Source organism: Panicum virgatum, chromosome 1N (assembly GCF_016808335.1).
Source record: "Panicum virgatum strain AP13 chromosome 1N, P.virgatum_v5, whole genome shotgun sequence".
In the NCBI taxonomy this organism is placed as follows: Eukaryota; Viridiplantae; Streptophyta; class Magnoliopsida; order Poales; family Poaceae; genus Panicum; species Panicum virgatum.
Window position 1 is genome coordinate 34,143,439 of NC_053145.1, and position 17,538 is coordinate 34,160,976.

Consider the following 17,538-nt stretch of genomic DNA (forward strand, 5'->3'; position numbering starts at 1 on the left):
GGCCCATATATAACTACTATATTGCCCACCCTTCTAGAGTTTAGAGGAATACACTAAATATTCTCTCCTCTACAGTCGTGGTCATGTGGAGCTTGGTCCCAGTGAGTCGCATGAGCTTGCGCCAGAACGCCGAGGGGAAGGTGGGTTCGCGGTTTGAGACCAAGGACCGAGGAACGCCATGTAGTGGTACAATGTAGGTGAAGAAGGCTTGCGCCATCGATTCTGCTCTGTACGGGTGGGCAAGCGGGATGAAGTGGCAGTACTTGCTGAAGCGATCGACCACTGTCAGGATCACGGACTTGCCCCCGACGCGCGGCAAGGCCTCGACGAAGTTCAGCTTGAGGTTAGCCCAGACCGCCGACGGTACTGGAAGTGGAACTAGGAGGCCCTCACAGTGAAGATGCTCCGATTTGTAGCGCTGGCATGTTGGAGTAAGCCCAGACATAATCCTGGACCATGCGGCGGAGGTTGGGCGAGTGGAAGTCCCGCCGTAGTCAATGCAGGGTGCGCTGCTCACCTTCATGTCTGTCGTGGATGGGCGCCACATGCTCCGCCAGAAGGGGCGACGATGTCGCACGACATAGAGGCGAGAGCCGTAGGCAATCATGTGATGGCGACCAGTGCCGGTTTAGTGTCCTGCGCCTGGCGAAGCCACTCGATGAAGTCGAACCGTGGTCCGGAGACGGCACAGATGGAAACCTCCTCAATGTCGCTCCTGGACAGTGTTGGCAACGACGTTCACGGCGCCCGGCTTGTATTCAATGGTGAAGTCGAACCCTAGAAGCTTCCCGACCTAGTGATGCTGCGGGATCGTAGGGAGCCGCTGGTCCAAAAGAAACTTCAAACTATAATGATCAGTACGCACCACAAAGCGACGACCCTAGAGATATGGTTGCCAGTGCCGGATCGTGTGGACGAGGCCGATCAGCTCGCATTCGTCGGTGGCGAGGGAGCGGTGGCGCGAGATCGGCCTGCTGAAGAACGCCAACCGGTGCTTGTCTTGCAGCAGCACTGCGCCGAACCCGTAGGTCGATGCGTCGTGTTCGACCATGAATTCCTGATCGAAGTCGGGGAGGCGCAACACCGGTGCCGATGTCGCAGCGAGCTTTGAGGGCCTGGAAAGCCGCCGTGGCCTCCTCATCCAAAGGAACCCTTCCTTGCGAAGCAGGGCAGTGAGCGGCGTCGCGATGGAGCCAAAGTCGCGTACAAACTTGCGGTAGTAGCCAGCCATGCCGAGGAAGTGGCGAACGGCCCATGTCGATCGGGGCTAGGGCTAATCCCGCACCGCCTGCACCTTGGCCAGATCCATGGCCACGCCGTAGGTGGAGATGATGTGCCCTAGGTACTGGATGGAGTCGACGCCGAAAGCACATTTGGATCGCTTGACGTAGAGGTTGTGCTCCTGGAGTGGTGAGGACGATGCGCAGGTGTCGTAGTTGCTTGACCCAGGAGTTGTAGATGAGGATGTCGTCGAAGAAGACGAGGACGAAGCGACGGAGAAAGGGACGCAGTACCTCGTTCATGAGTACCTTGTTCATGAGTGGCTGGGGCGTTGCAGAGGCCGAACGGCATGACGAGGAACTCATATAGGCCGTCATGGGTTCGAAACGCCGTCTTGGCAACATCCGCACCTAGTAGTAGCCCAATTGGAGGTCGAGTTTGGCGAAGAACCTGGCGCCGCGGAGCTCGTCGATCAACTCGTCCACCATTGGAATGGGGAAAGCATCCTTGACGGTGAGGCCGTTGAGAGCTCTGTAGTCGATGCAAAAACGCCATGATCCGTCGGGTTTCCGCACCAGGAGCACCGACAAGAAGGCCGATGAGCTATGGCGGATGAGCCCCTGTTGAAGCATGGAGGCGCACTGGCACTCCAACTCTTCCTTGTGATGCGTTGGTCGCAGGTGCGGGCTGGAGGAAGACTCTGCGGCTCGACGAAGACCTTAGCAAACTCGGCAAGGAGGGCATCCAGGAGATTGTCGCCCGCGCACGCTCGGATGGATGGTGCAATAGGGCCGGCCATGCCGCGCCAGCAGACGGATGATCCGGACGCCAAAACGACATGGTGAGGGCGCCGAAGTCCCATAAGAAGGGGCCCAACGTTGCGAGCCACTGTGTTCCAAGGATGATGTCATACTCCGCCAGAGGTAGCGTGAAGAAGTCCCCGTGGAACACCTTGCCGTCGATGGAGAACGTCGCGCGATGGAAAACGCCCGAACAGGGCACGCGTTCGCCATTGGCGATCGCCACCTTCATGTTGCCATGTGTTCCAGCTAGAGCCTGGCGCCGCGGGCTGCCTCCTCGGCGATGAAATTATGTGTGGACCCCGAGTCGAGGAGGGTGAGTAGTTGGACGCCGCCGAGCTGAAGGTTAACCTGCATGTTTTCACTGGTACGGATGCTTGCGATCGCATGCAACGAGATCTGAGGCTCTTTGTCTGTAGGGTCCTCAGTCTCAGCATCGGTGTCGTCGTCCATCAGCAGGTCAATAAGGAAGAGGCGCTGACAGACCTTATTGTGGCCGCGGGCGAACTTCTCGTTGCAGTTGAAGCAGAGTCCCAGGAGGCGCCTTTCCTCCATCTCTGCATGCGACAGGTGCCGCACTTTGCGGCCCTTGACGGTGACCGCGGCCAGGGTCGGTGCAGGCAGTGGAGGTGGTGCGGGCAGCGCCAGACGCTGCGGCGCCAGACGCTGCGGCGCCAAAAGGATCCCACGCTGGTGGGAGTGCAGTGGAATGGAGGCGGATGCGGATGCCGTGGCAACTTGGCAGCGATTGATGAATGCTAGCGGATCCGTTTTTCCATTGTACTTCGGGAAATCCATCTTCTGGAACCGAGGCGGCCGGTCGTTGTGGTGCTCACCAAAGGAAGACATGGTCGGTCCGGAGGAAGCAGATGCCGGGAGCCCTTGTTGGATCATGTCGACCTTGACTTGTAGGGCCTCCACTGTCGATGTGAGGGTCTTGCGGAGGGTGGCTAGGTTGGCGGTGGTGGGCTCAGCCATTGTTGATGTAGTCGGCGAAGATGATGGTGAAGCGGCGGCGGCGGCGGGCGGGAAAGAGGGCGCGGTGGTGGAGTAACACCAGGATGCTGATACCAGGTTGTCAAGGGCGTTTTGCCCTAGGGTAGCAGGACCCCGACTACGCACCTCGTAGTCGAGATCGCTAATGGCGCCGGGGAGTTTCCCGGATCGCCCAATTGTGAAGGGAATGAGATTGAGAGGAAGAAGAGAGTAGGGAAATGTTTTGGTATTGCTTAATCCCGTCACTCCCTAATTACGTCCAATAAATAGTGTCTCTTCTAACTGAATTGGAAAGCAATCCCTGAAATTAAGGCCTGATAAGGCCGGATAACTGGGTCGCGCCTACGGCGTGGCGGCGGCGGCGGCTGCGTTCTTGCGGCAGGCCCGGCGTGTGTAGTGCCGCCCCCACATGGCAGAAACATCAAGAACCATGTTTCTTGGAGGTTCCTGGACCAAAATCTTATATGTGCCAGTTAGCAGGGGATAAGTCCTGAACTAGATTTTAGAAACTCTGCTTAACATTTGAAGTATTTTTACATTGATCAGCAGTTGCTTTCTTGTTTTCATTGCAGGTAGCCGTTAGTTTGGTATACTTGGCAAGGTTAACATTGCACAAATTTGCTAGTGATCTGAAGAACATAGACAGTGATGTAGGTACACATTACTTGGCTAGGGCAAAACAGCACAGCAATGATTCGATCAGGTTCCTCATTCCTCTTCAAATTTCCTTCTTTCATTTTTTTTGAGTTATTGGTTTTCGATTCTTGAATCTTGATAATTTCGTTTGCAAAGTTATTGTATTTTGATATGTTAGTTACTTAGTTATATTGAGCCCATTGACTACTCTTAGTTCAACACTATATCCTAGAAACTGTCCTACCTTTGTTTCGATAAGATTCTACTCGAAACACACCTGATAAGCTGTAGAGACATTCAATTGGTCTTCTTGGTTACTTGTCTCCAGTATGAACGTCATAGTGAGCCAGTTGTGCTATGAAACTAAATGGGTGCATGTAGTGACAAGTGATATCTCTTATTCTATTCAGACGACACCTTTGATTATATATAGTTAAAATATGATCGTAATTTATATTATTTGTACACACATGATGAAGGCTGACAATCTAAACTGTTTCCAGTGAATTTTTAATTCAAGTTTCTTAATATTTTTCCGTTTCATATTCCATTTTACATCTTCAACCATGATCTATTTCACTGACGGTTAGCTACTTAGCTTTTATATGTTGTAGACTGCGGCCTTTTCTTATCATGTATCTATAAAACCAAATTGGCATGCTTTAAATGCTCAAGTTGGATTTCTGATAACTGACGGGCCTTGAATACTTTGTATTGTAGGATTACAGAAGGAATTCTAAATTCTTCAAGAAAAGACCAGAACAAATTTGACAGCAGTTCGGCTACAGATAGAGATAAGATTGCAGCAACAGCTATTCTCGTATGTTTCTACTCATGCTAACGAGTATGGGGTCTATTTTTCTTTATTCTGTTTTATTATTATGCATCTTCAACACCTTTTTTTTAAAAAAAAACCATTCCCATATTCCTGCTCCTTCTTTAATTGTACTTAGTCAGCTTGGGCAGCCGTTTTGGGTACAACCAAATAGATAGCCTCTTGCCATCAAAAAAAAAAAAAATAGATAGCCTCTTTCCATGCCCAATGCAGGTTTTCGACATTTGGTACAAAGAAGTTGGATTACCTGGTTAAAATTGTCAAGAGTTTGTTAGTAGTGGTAGTCCATCCTATGTTCCATAAAAGTTATCCAAGGCTTGAATCCCATTGTTTCCAGTGGCATATGATACACTAGATTGAAAAAAGTTGAGGAGATTACATGTTAACAAAGTGGGTAAGAACTTATTAGAATTATATTATGGATAATTTGATTATACCTCGATTTAAAGCAGATATAAATAAATAACGCTGAACATAGTGGACTCCTAGGACCAGAGTTTCCTTAACTGGATCCAGTATCAGAGCTGCAGAGTTAATGGTTTGCACATGGCATCTCAAATTAGGCAGGGGCAGGGTGAGGAGAAATTGGGAGAAGTTGACTTGTGGATGCCTTTCTGTTGCAAACTAATTGTGTGGGGACGTGAAATCAGGGGAGCCTCAATATTTATGTACCATGCACTAATATGTTACCCCTGAAAAATAGAGAAAAGAAAAATGGGAGTTCAAATAAGTATTATTTTGCTTTGTTTGTGCTAAATGTTTTCACCTTTCTCTGTTTGTACATATTGATTTTTAATTGATAATACTGTGTTATGCATGCAGTTGCAAGCACTCCAAGTTGTTGGACTTGTTGATATTGCAGCAAAACATGTGCTAGGGCAAGGGGTAATTTTCTATTTCTAGAATTCATTTGTGCATTGGCAAATACTGAGTTATGGATGCATATAATGTGGTCGATGTATTGCATTAAGCCTCTAGGGCGAATATATAGGAGTACATGGCTTGGAGGGCAAGTAGCCTCTCCTAGAGATAAGGAAGGTTATCTCGGGATTACAATCAATTCTAAACCAACCATATCCGGAGTTGCCTAATATACTCTAACATCCCCCACACAGTCTTAGCGGTAGCAACATGAACGGATAGACTGGAGAACAATGGAAATATCCCCCCGCAGTCGGAACGTTGGTGCGAATGCTTCGACGGAGTAGCTCATGAAGATGATAACTCTTAGTGCCGAAGTAGCCGAGGTCGAGGTGGACATAGTCGAAGTCATGGAGGAGGGCACGGATCCGAAGCGTCAACGAAGGCATGTGAGTACACAAAATCAGCAGCTTCTTGCCGATGACAGCAACAGGACGGTGAGCGGCGGATGGCGATGGTAGACGAGACAGCTGAAAAACGCACGGGCGTCTTTCTTCAGCAAGATCGGTGGCGGTGTCCGCGCGAAAACGGCAGTAGGTGCGGACTGGGATCGAGTGCTAGTTTGACGAGGACCGGCAGCGGATGGCGCCATCGCCTGAAGTGGCGGCGACACCGGTGATGATGGCTTGACCACGAGCGTCGGCACTGCAGACTGGGAAGGCGCAGCGACAACCTCATCCTCGGGAGTGTTGACGATGAAACATCGAAGAATGGCAGGGCGACGCACCCGATCTCTGATCGGGAAAAAAGGAACACAGCCGCAGCAGACTGACCATGGATACAATCTCGGCCAACGGCGGCGCGACCCGCCAGCGACGCTGGGCGGGCCACGATGCGGTGGAGCGTGGAGGCCGGGGCAGAGCAAGGAGGCCCCGCTGCAGCATGTTCCGGCGGCGGATCCCGAAGAAGGTTGTCGGCATGGACTGATGGCGCGGCAGCCTGATGTGATCCCAACGTCTCCTGTGGTGCAGCAACCTAGTGCCCCCTCAGGCTTCCTCCGCAGCCATGCAGTCACACGCAACGATATTAGCGGCGTAGGAGGAGGGAGGGGCAGGGCGGTGCTAGATGCACCTGGGGTAGACGATGAGGGGAGGTGACGCCGAGGCAGCCACGCCGCCTCACCACGAGAGGAAGGTCCGTCTGCGCTGCTGGACCACGACAGGCGCGGCGGATCGCCGCGCATCCTACGAGGGCGCTGCCCCCGGCGTAGATCGATCTCCCCGGGGGCGTCGCGGCGGCGGCGGCGGAAGGCTAGTTAGGTCCCAAGATCGTGACCCACTGATACCATGTTGGACAGTAGGATGCGTATAATGTGGTCGATGTATTGCATTGAGCCTCTTGGTCGAATATATAGGAGTATATGGCTTGGAGGGCAATTAACCTCTCCTAGAGATAAGGAAGGATATCTCGGGAGTACAATCAATCCTAAACCAACCATATCCGGAGTTGCCTAATATACTCTAACAAGTTATATTTGTTATATGCAAGTTAATTTCTTGCTAATATACCATGGTCTCTTTAGTAGTCGTCGGCACTCTTGCTAAGGTGTCATGTGGGGGCGGCAGTACCAGCGCCGCGCACGCAACTTCGCCGAGAATTCCGTGTCAAGTGGCTAGAAGTTAGGAAGAAGAATATTGGTTGTTTATTTCCATAAGTTTAGGAGGTCAACTACCTATACAAACTCTTGTACTCGATCCTTATGGGATAAGAAAAGAATTATCAATCTCTTAATCTCCCTCTTTCTCTTAATCTCGCCTCCATCAACATTGGGCGGCCAGGGCAAACTCCCGGCGCCCCTATCGGCTTCGGCTACGAACTCCGTAGTCGCGGCCCTGCTACCCTAGACGCCGGTGCCCTTGACAACCTAGTATCAGCTTCCAGGCGCTCCTCTTCCACCTCCAGCCAGCCACGCCCCCGCTCCCACGACCACTGCGCCGCCATCTCCAAGCCCATCCATATCCTCCCCGATGACCGAACCGACGACGGCCGATCTCGCGGCCCTCATCACGAGTTGACGGCGACTGTGGAGAACCTTTAGGCCAAGGTCGACTCGCTCCAGGAAGAGCATTGCACCGACTCTTCATCTTCTGCCGCCCGAGGCCAGTTTCGGCGGCGAGCACCACAACGACCGGCCGCCGCGTTTCTAGAGGATGGACTTACCCAAATACGATGGTAAATCAGATCTGTTAGCGTTCATTAACCGCTGCAAATCTTATTTCCATCAACAGCGCATCGTCTAGGAGGAGAAGGTTTCGGTGGCTTCCTACAACCTTGAAGCGGCGGCCCAACTGTGGTACATCCAAGTCTAGCGTGACGAGGGCACCCCGCCATGGTGCTGCTTCCTCGAACTTCTGCACCTGCGTTTCAGTCCTCCTTTGCACTCCAATCCCCTCGGCGAGCTCATGGCGTGCAAGCGAACGAGGTCCGTCATCGAGTATCAGGACCAGTTCGAGTCTCTCCTGTCCTGTGCGGGAACGCTTACTGAGATCCAGAAAGTGTAGATCTTCATGGCGTGACTGCAATCGCTTCTCAGCCTTGACATCGAGATCCACAATCCACAATCTCTCGCCGTCGCCATGAACCTGGCTCGCAAGTTGGAGTTGCACGATCAGTGTGCGACTCTGGCTGCGGCCGCACCTACCTTGACGTGCCCTAGTCAGCGGGGCATCCTGCCAGCGCCCCAGAGTCTGGCGCTCCCGGTGCCAACCGCCGACCACGTGTACGCCGGTGTAGGTGACCGTCAAAGGCCGCCTAGTGAAGCGCCTATCCTAGATCGAGATGGAGGAACAGCGCCGCCTGGGTCTCTGCTTCAACTGGAACGAGCGGATTGCGCGGGGTCACAACCGCGTGTGCTAACGGCTCTTCCTTGTCAACCTAGCGGAGGACGAAGATGACGCCGCCGAACCCGAGAAGCCTGCTGACGAGGCATAGCAGATCTCGCTGCACGCCATCGCCAGCATCCGCACAAGCGAGACCATGCAGCTTGACCTCCGTCTCGGTGACGCCACACTCGTGCTCCTCGACTCCGGGTCAACGCACAACTTCATCACCGACAAGGTAGCGGGCCGCACATCGCTCCAACTACAGCCATGAGGCACGCTGAAGGTCACCGTGGCCAATGGCGAACGCGTTCCATGCTCGGGCATCTATCACGCAGCGGCGTTCACCATTGGTGAGGAGGAGTTCACGGCTGATAGCTACGCGCTACCACTGGCTGGCTACGACGTCATCTTGGGCACACATTGGCTGGCCTCTCTTGGCCCGATCCTTTGGGATTTCGATGCCCTAACCATGTCTTTCTGACGCAAGAACCACAAGGTCTGATGGCAAGGACTTGCAGGGCCCAAGGTTCGCGCACTACGCCTGCGCTCAGTTGGCCGAGAGGCTCCGAGCCCTTCTCCAGGTGTTCGACGACATCTTCGCCGAGTCGACCGGCATGCCTTCTCGACGGTCTCGGGATCACCGCATGAACCTTATCCCGGGATCGGCGCGTGTGGCTGTCCGACCGTACTGCTACCCGGCCTCCCACAAAGACGAGCTCGAACGCTAATGCGCCACCATGCTAGCCCAAGGCATCATTTGGCAAAGCACATCGGCGGTCATCCTCCTCAAGAAGCCCGATGGTTTGTGACGTTTCTGTGTCAACTACCGCGCCTTGAACGCCATCACCATTATGGACGCCTACCCCATCCCAGTGGTGGATGAGCTCCTGGACGAGTTGTTCGCTGCCCGCTTCTTCACCAAGATGTACCTCTGCTCGGGGTACCACTAGGTCCGGATGTTCGCCACTAACATTGCCAAGACGGCGTTTCAGACGCATGATGGGCTCTACGAGTTCCTGGTCATGCCGTTCGGGCTATGCAACGCCCTGACCACGTTCCAGGCAATCATGAACGACATCCTCCGGCCGTTCCTGCATCACTGCGTCCTCGTCTTCTTCGATAACATCCTGATCTTCGGCGACTCTTGGGCCTCCCACCTCCGGCATGTGCGACCCATCCTCGACGTTCTTCGGCAACACCGCCTCTTCGTCAACAGTTCAAATGTGAGTTCGACGTCTCCTCCGTTGCCTACCTGGGCCATACGATCTCTGCACGGGGCGTGACGATGGACCCAGCCAAGGTGCAGGCCGTGGCAGATTGGCCGCAAACGAGATTTGTACGCGCGGTATGCGGGTTTCTCGGCCTCACAGGGTATTACCGCAAGTTCGTCAAGGAGTACGGGACAATTGCTGCGCCCCTCAACGCCTTCCTTCGCAAGGAAGGGTTCACATGGAGAGAGGAGGCTTAAGGTGCCTTCATCGCGCTCAAGGCCGCCATCACGACGTTGCCCATCGTCGCCCTACTGGACTTCGCCAAGCCTTTTGTCGTGGAGTGCGCCGCGTCCACCTACGGCTTCGGCACTGTCCTCTTGTTGGACCAACACCTGATCGTCTTCTTCAGCAGGCCGATGGCGCCTCGACACTGCTCCCTGGCAACGTACGTGCAGGAACTAGTCGGCCTAGTTCTTGCCATCCGCCATTGGAGACCATACCTGTTGGGACGTCGCTTCGTCGCCAAGACAGACCACTACAGCCTCAAGTTCCTACTGGATCAACGCTTGGCGACCATCTCTCATCACTATTGGGTCGGCAAGCTCCTCTGCTTCAACTTCACGGTGGAGTACAAGGCGGGCAGCACCAATGTCGTGGCCCACACATGCGCGACGTCGCCGAGAATTCCGAGTCAAGTTGCTAGAAGTTAGGAAGGAGAATATTTGGTTGTTTATTTCCATAAGTTTAGGAGGTCAAGTACCTATATAAACTCTTGTATTCAGATCCTTATGGGTTAAGAAAAGAATTATCAATCTCCTAATCTCCCTCTTTCTCCTAATCTCGCCTCCTTCAACATTGGGCGGCCGGGGCAAACTCCCGGCACCTCTATCGGCTCCGGCTACGAACTCCGTAGTCGTGGCCCTGCTACCCTAGACGCCGATGCCCTTGACATATGGTTTCCACTGGAAACATTTGGAGCATGGATCCTTCAAAATTGATGCCAAACTTATGAGACACATCTTGATCATTTATATTGCCTAGCAAAAATCTAAAAAAAAAGCTCGACCTGTGGGGCGAAAGACCGCCTCCACGGTATTTTCACAAAAGAAAGAAGATCATTCTCACACAAGTCGAGAAAAACCACGAACCCCGCCCAATCCATACACAGTGCCCGTAACTCGGGAGAATGGGCGATTCACGCACATGGGGGACCAGCGACTAGGGTTGGGCCCTACTGTGCTTTGGACATGGGCAGGCGAGGGTGTTTTTTTTATGCGAAAACCAAGATTCAAGCCCTGATCGGCTGGCAGGTCCAACCCCTGCCCAACCACCGAGCTATCGCTCAGTTCGAGCCCAGCAAAAAATCTCATGTGTTTGATATTGAAAGAGGATATGGCCAAGAATTGTAGATTGATTAATGGAGGTGCACATATATAGGCAAGGATCCTAGAACTTATAGAAACAGAGCCAATCAAGGGATGCCTTGCCTAATCTAGCAATGAGACCTAATCTCCTTGGGCGGCGCACAGCCAACAAGGCTGGTGCGGCCAGTCACCCTTGGGCCCGTAGGGGCCAGTCCAGCACAGCAGCCTGTAGAGGGCATATACAATCTTCTAACAGATGTACCGCACTATGAATCTATTTTGAAAATAAGTTTGGATATGTCTGGCACAGTACATATGTTTGACTAGATACATATGTTTGTTTGATTTAACTATGGTTGAAAGAATAAATGTCATTAATGAGACAAAATAGTCATGTCCGAAAGGTACTGTCATGTTCCATGGAACGTAACAAAATTCTTCAGGACTTACTTGACCAAAGTTTATTCTATTTCAGGATCAAGATAATAGATCAATTGAGGACGCTGTGAATAAGTGTATTTCACTTTACAGAAAGGTATTAATTAGACCATTCATGCTTATTTGAGCGGTCTACCAGCACGAGTTTCATAATGAAATGATTTGATTTTACAACATTTGTTCTTGCAGCCTGGTACACGGAGGTTAGTGACAAAAGTCATCAAGGAGGACTACATGAGGTGCCTGAGGCTGCTCATAAATATAGTTGAGGACCATTTGCTCATGCAACAGACGATGGAGTTGCAGGAGTTGCTTGGTGAGGCGCGATTAATAATAGAAGAGTTGGGAGAAGAGAGTTAGAAGTAGTATGTAATGTTACCTAGGAAAACCATGTTACAGGTGGACATTAGGAAAATCAGATTGACAGATAGTATCCATGTCATGTTGCTGATATATTCTAGTATCTATCATGTCACATATTACCATGAATGCCGTGTGTCCTGCCAGGAGTCGTCATCTGATCGCCATGAAAGGGTTGCCTCATACTTCAACTTGTTAGAGCCCAATGGTATGTACATTTTCTACGAGTTTGATGGTTGCAATAGATAAGTGCTACGCAAAACATCGAGCCATTATTCATCCTAGAGGCATCGAGCTTCCGGAAGGCTATATGTTGCTCAGGTGATATTTTTCTATCGATCACCTGAAGAGCCATTATTCATCGGGGCTTCCTATATAGCTACCGGAAGGCAGTTAAGCATAGCATCTTTAAAGCCCATTATGGCCCAATTAAATTCAGCATTTCATACAAATTGATTCAACATTTCAAAAAAAAAATGCATTCAACATTTTTGATACAGAATGTTGAAATAGTGTAACCACAGTGTTGACTCAATCCATTGAAAATGTTGAAGAAGCACATTGCAAATGTTGAACGGGCTTCCACCGGACGGCAGAGGCTAGGGGCAGTGTAGGTGGCCGACGGAAGCCTGACGTCCAGGGGCGGGTGGCGCTCGGCGGCCTGGGTGTCGATGCGGTGGCCGACAGCGGCGTGACAGCGGTGGGCATCTATGGCGCTCGGCGGCACGGGTCGTCGGCGGTGGGCATCTATGGCGCGAGCTCATGGCGCGCAGACACGGGCGCGCTGGCGCATGCCGTGGCGGTGCATGCGCGGGCGGCGGCGCGCCGGCAGAGGCGGGCGCATGCCATCGCGGCACATGCACGGGCGGCGGCGCGCCGGCGGAGGCGGGCACAAGCGCCGCGGTGGCACGCAAGCGGCGGGCGGCGGTGTCGGGACGGAGAGTGAAGGGAAGGGTGAGGAGAGAGGAAGAGGAAGTTAGGTTTGGGTGTGAACTCAACAGTTGTGATTGGTTGCACGAATCTCAAATACTGAAACATTGGAGAGAGAGAAAATTTTTGGAAGATATATAGAATTGGCGTTATTCCTGCTACAGGCATCGAACTTGCGGAAGACTATCTCTCAGGTTTCGATCGATCACTCGAAGGATTTCAGGTGGGCCAACATGCCATCTCAGCCCACAGCAATAGATATTATTCGATTTCAATTCGGAAATGCTTGGCCCCGGCCCCCGGCCGTCCGTACCCTCGGACGCTCCACCAGCACTACTACAAAACAGGTCTTTGTTCCTGGCCATTTGTCCCGGTAGCTTTTGGGCCCGGAACAATAGGTGGCTTTTGTCCCGGGTCCAACGGCTAGCCGGGCCAGCGGGGGGACGGGGGCCTTTTGTCCCGGTTGGAGACACCAACCGGGACAAAATGGGAGCCTTTTGTCCCGGTTGGTGCCTCCAACCGGGACAAAAAGTCTTGGGCCCCTTATCCCCTTCCCTCTCTCTCCGCCCAAGCCATTCAGCTCACTTGTTTTCTTGCTGTTTTTGGCTCGGGATAGAGGAGTTCTTGCTCATTTCTTCCCCACATTTGTGAAGATCTTTGATTCCCCGTCCATCCATCTGCTCTAAAGGTTTGGGTCTTGTTTTTCTCTTCTTCCTTGGCTTGTATAGCTCATTTCATACTTTAGAAATAGAGAAAATGTGTAGCTAGCTCATTTCTTGGACATTTAGCTAGCTAGATTGCATATGTAGGTGTAATTTTCTTTTAGATTTAGATGAGTATATGGCTAGTAGAAATTTTTAGAATGAGTGTAGATACTTCATGTGATGCACTTGTATATATGACCATATTGTGGATAGTTGATTTTTTTATTCATGAATGAATTAATGAAATGAGTATATTATAGAATTTTTTGTATTATGAATGGATTATTTTGACACTCTAGTGATGTATTTAATCAGGCTCACATTGAAACCATCTAGAAGCTAAAAAAATCTTTATTTCGAAACAAGTATACGTCGTTAATCTCCATCCAACGGTGATGGCACTACCTTTCAGGGATACACGATGCGCTATAAGGACGTCGCAAATCGGTTGGTCGCATCACCAGCACTTCCGATTGATAAGAAGACAGCATTTGACGCAGTCAGCATGCTCGTTGTTGTACTGAGAGCATATCAACGAGCATGCTGCCTGTGCCAAGTGCTGTGCCTATTAATCGTAAATGTTGGTGCTGCGACTAGCCGATTGGTGACATCTTTGTACCGCACCGTGTCCCCCCGAAAGGCAGTGTCATCACCGCAGGGTTGAGGTTACTGACATATACATTTTCAGAAATAAAGGTTTATTTTTCTTCTAGAGGGTTTCTGGATATTGAAAAGAGTGTACTCCTGGAACTGAAGGGTGTCAAAGTAATTAGAAGTTATAGAGATTTCTTTCAATTAATTAGAGATTTCCTGAGGATTAATGATACATTTCGTCTTTTTTATATGATTTCATTGTTATTTGCAAGAGTTATTAATTTGATCATTGTTATTGTAATAGTAAATAATTTTTGCATTGTAATGGTAAGAATTTATAATTTTGTTGAAAATAAAGGTATTTTTCAGTAAAATATGGCTTCAGCAGCTGGAGGGTTTGATATATTTTATTTATTCGATACGTGTAAAGAATTCAAATCGATTTATTTAAAATGCAGATGGACCGGCAATGGATGTACAATGCTGACCGACGTTCGAAAGAATTCATTGATGGCCTGCATTATTTTTTGTCTGTGGCTGAGGCAAACAAGCAGAATGGTTTTATGTGCTGCCCGTGTGTTCATTGCAACAATAACAAGGATTACTCATCTTCAAGAATCCTACACAGCCACATTTTCGCAAATGGTTTCATGAAGAAGTATGTTTGTTGGACGAAGCACGGAGAACAGGGGGTTACCATGGAAGACAATGAAGAAGAAGATTTTGACGACCACTTTCCCGGGAATGCTGGAATCGGTGCATTCGATGACGATATTCCCATGGAAGAGCCCAAAGTAGATGTAGCAGAAAATGATCCCAGCGACGATCTGGGGTAGGCATTGCACAATGTGCAGGCAGACTGTGAGAGTGAAACGGAGAGGTTGAAGTTCCAGAAGTTGTTAGAGGACCACCATAAGTTGTTGTACCCAGATTGTCAAAATGGATTTAAGAAACTTGGCACCACCTTGGAGTTGCTACAATGGAAGGCGACAAATGGTGTATCCGACAAGGGATTTGGTGAATTACTCAAACTTGTTAAAAAAATACTTCCTAAGGACAATGAATTGCCTGCCACAACGTATGAAGCCAAACAACTTGTTTGCCCTTTGGGACTGGAAGTGCAAAAGATACATGCATGCCCCAACGACTGCATCCTCTACCGAGGCGAGTACGAGAATTTGGATGCATGTCCCGTATGCAGTGCATTGCGTTACAAGATTAGAAAAGATGATCCTGGAGATGTCGAGGGGGAGCCTCCCCGGAAGAGAGTTCCTGCGAAGTTCATGTGGTATTTGCCTATAATACCACGTTTGAAGCTTCTGTTTAGAAATAAAGATAATGCTAAGTTGATGCGATGGCACAAAGAGGAACGCAAGAAAGACTCGATGTTGAGACACCCCGCTGATGGGTCGCAGTGGAGAAAAATAGATAGAACGTACCCTAAATTTGATTTGGATGCGAGAAACATAAGGTTCGGTTTGAGTACGGATGGCATGAATCCTTTTGGTGAGATGAGCAGTGGTCATAGCACTTGGCCTGTGACTCTTTGTCTGTACAATCTTCCACCATGGCTCTGCATGAAACGAAAGTTCATCATGATGCCAGTGCTTATCCCGGGTCCAAAGCAGCCCGAAAATGACATTGATGTGTACCTAAGACCATTGGTCGAAGAACTCTTATTGCTCTGGGGCGATGAAGGTGTACGGATGTGGGATGAATACAAACAGGAAAACTTCAACCTACGAGCATTGCTGTTCGTAACGATCAATGACTGGCCTGCTCTTAGTAACTTGTCAGGACATTCGAACAAGGGATACAAAACATGCACACACTGTTTAGATGATACCGATAATATATGGTTGACTCACCGTAAGAAGGTTGTATACATGGGTCATCGTCGGTTTCTTCCCATCAGGCATGCGGTACGAAAGAAGGGCAAGCATTTCAAAGGCCAAGCGGACCACCGAACAAAACCGATGCACCGTAGTGGTAAAGACGTCTTCAACATGGTAAAAGATCTAGAAGTTGTTTTTGGAAAGGGATCTGGTAGCCAACCTGTTCCGAACGAAAACGGAATGGCGCACATGTGGAAGAAGAAATCTATATTTTGGGAGCTACCATATTGGGAAGTCTTAGATGTTCGTCATGCAATTGATGTGATGCACCTCACGAAGAATTTTTGCGTCAACCTGATAGCATTCTTGGGAGTGTACGGAAAGACAAAAGATACAGTAGAAGCACATCAAGAATTGTAACGTATGGAAGAACGAGATGCCTTACATCCACAACAGCGAGATAATGGACGACAATACTTAAGTCCTGCCAGCTATACTCTTAGCAAGGAAGAGAAAGAAACCATGTTTGACTGCTTGAGCAGTATAAAGGTTCCATCTGGATACTCATCCAATATAAAAGGAATCTTAAATTTAGCAGAGAAGAAATTTACAAATCTCAAGTCCCATGACTGCCATGTGCTTATGACCGAACTTCTTCCGGTTGTGCTGTGGGGGATTCTGCCTGATAACGTCCGGTTAACCATCGTGAAGATATGTGCCTTCCTCAACGCAGTTTCTCAGAAGATAATTGACCCGGAGAATTTGATAAAGCTGCAAAACGATGTGGTGCAATGTCTTGTTGGCTTTGAGCTGATATTTCCACCATCTTTCTTCAACATCATGACACATCTTCTAGTGCACCTTGTCAAAGAGATTGATATTCTCGGACCAGTATTTCTACACAACATGTTCCCATTCGAAAGGTTCATGGGGGTACTCAAGAAATGTGTTCGTAATAGAGCTCGTCCAGAAGGAAGCATCGCCAGTGCCTACGGAACAGAGGAGGTCATTGACTTTTGTGTTGACTTTATTGATGACCTTAAACCGATTGGAGTCCCTGAATCGCGATATGAGGGGAGACTAACTGGAAAGGGTACATTAGGAAAGAAATCTTATGTCTGCACAGATGATTTCTCATTCAAGAAAGCACATTATACGGTTCTTCAACAATTATCCTTGGTTGACCCATATATCGAGGAACACAAGAAAATTCTGCTCTCCAATTTCCCGGAAAAGTCTGAGGCATGGATTACACGTGAGCACATGAACACTTTCTGCAGCTGGTTGCGGAAGCATCTAATGCATAACATGGATATAAGTGAACAACTGTTCTTATTGGCTAGGGGACCATCTTGGAATATCTTAACATACCAAGGGTACGAGATAAATGGAAACACATTTTATACGATAGCCCAAGATAAAAAGAGTACCAACCAAAACAGCGGTGTTCGTATGGATGCCACGGACAATAATGAAAAAAAAGACACATATTACGGCTACATTGAAGAGATATGGGAGCTGGATTACGGTCCCAATTTCAAGGTGCCTCTATTTCGTTGCCAATGGGTTAAGCTATCTGGAGGAGGGGTAACAAAAGATGAGTATGGGATGACAATAGTTGATCTCAACAATCTTGGGTATAGAGACGAGCCATTTGTCCTAGCCCAGGATGTCGCTCAGGTTTTCTACATTAAGGACATGTCCAGCAAGCCAAAGAAGGGGATAAACAAGCAAAAGGATGAGCCTAAGCGACACATAGTTCTATCAGGAAAGAGAAATATCGTTGGAGTGGAGGACAAGACAGACTTTTCAGAAGAATATAATAATTTTGTTGTCATTCCACCTTTCGAAGTAAATGCTGATCCATGCAT

At 49.6% G+C, this 17,538-nt stretch overlaps 1 protein-coding gene across 10 annotated transcripts in view; it reads left to right on the forward strand.

Moving 5' to 3' along the window:
• Positions 1-11,866, forward strand: part of LOC120655659 — a 31,257-nt gene extending 19,391 nt beyond the window's left edge. For 6 of the 10 annotated variants that reach the window (XM_039933592.1, XM_039933595.1, XM_039933599.1 and 3 more), the window contains 5 exons: positions 3,590-3,720; positions 4,374-4,473; positions 5,311-5,373; positions 11,282-11,341; positions 11,434-11,797. In XM_039933592.1, the coding sequence (XP_039789526.1) occupies positions 3,590-3,720; positions 4,374-4,473; positions 5,311-5,373; positions 11,282-11,341; positions 11,434-11,604 (525 nt within the window). In that variant the 3' untranslated portion in view covers positions 11,605-11,797. Of the gene's footprint in view, positions 1-3,589; positions 3,721-4,373; positions 4,474-5,310; positions 5,374-11,281; positions 11,342-11,433 lie in introns of all 10 variants that reach the window. The other 4 variants (XM_039933594.1, XM_039933590.1, XM_039933591.1 and 1 more) reach the window with 1 other exon arrangement.
• Positions 11,867-17,538: the final 5,672 nt, after the last annotated feature.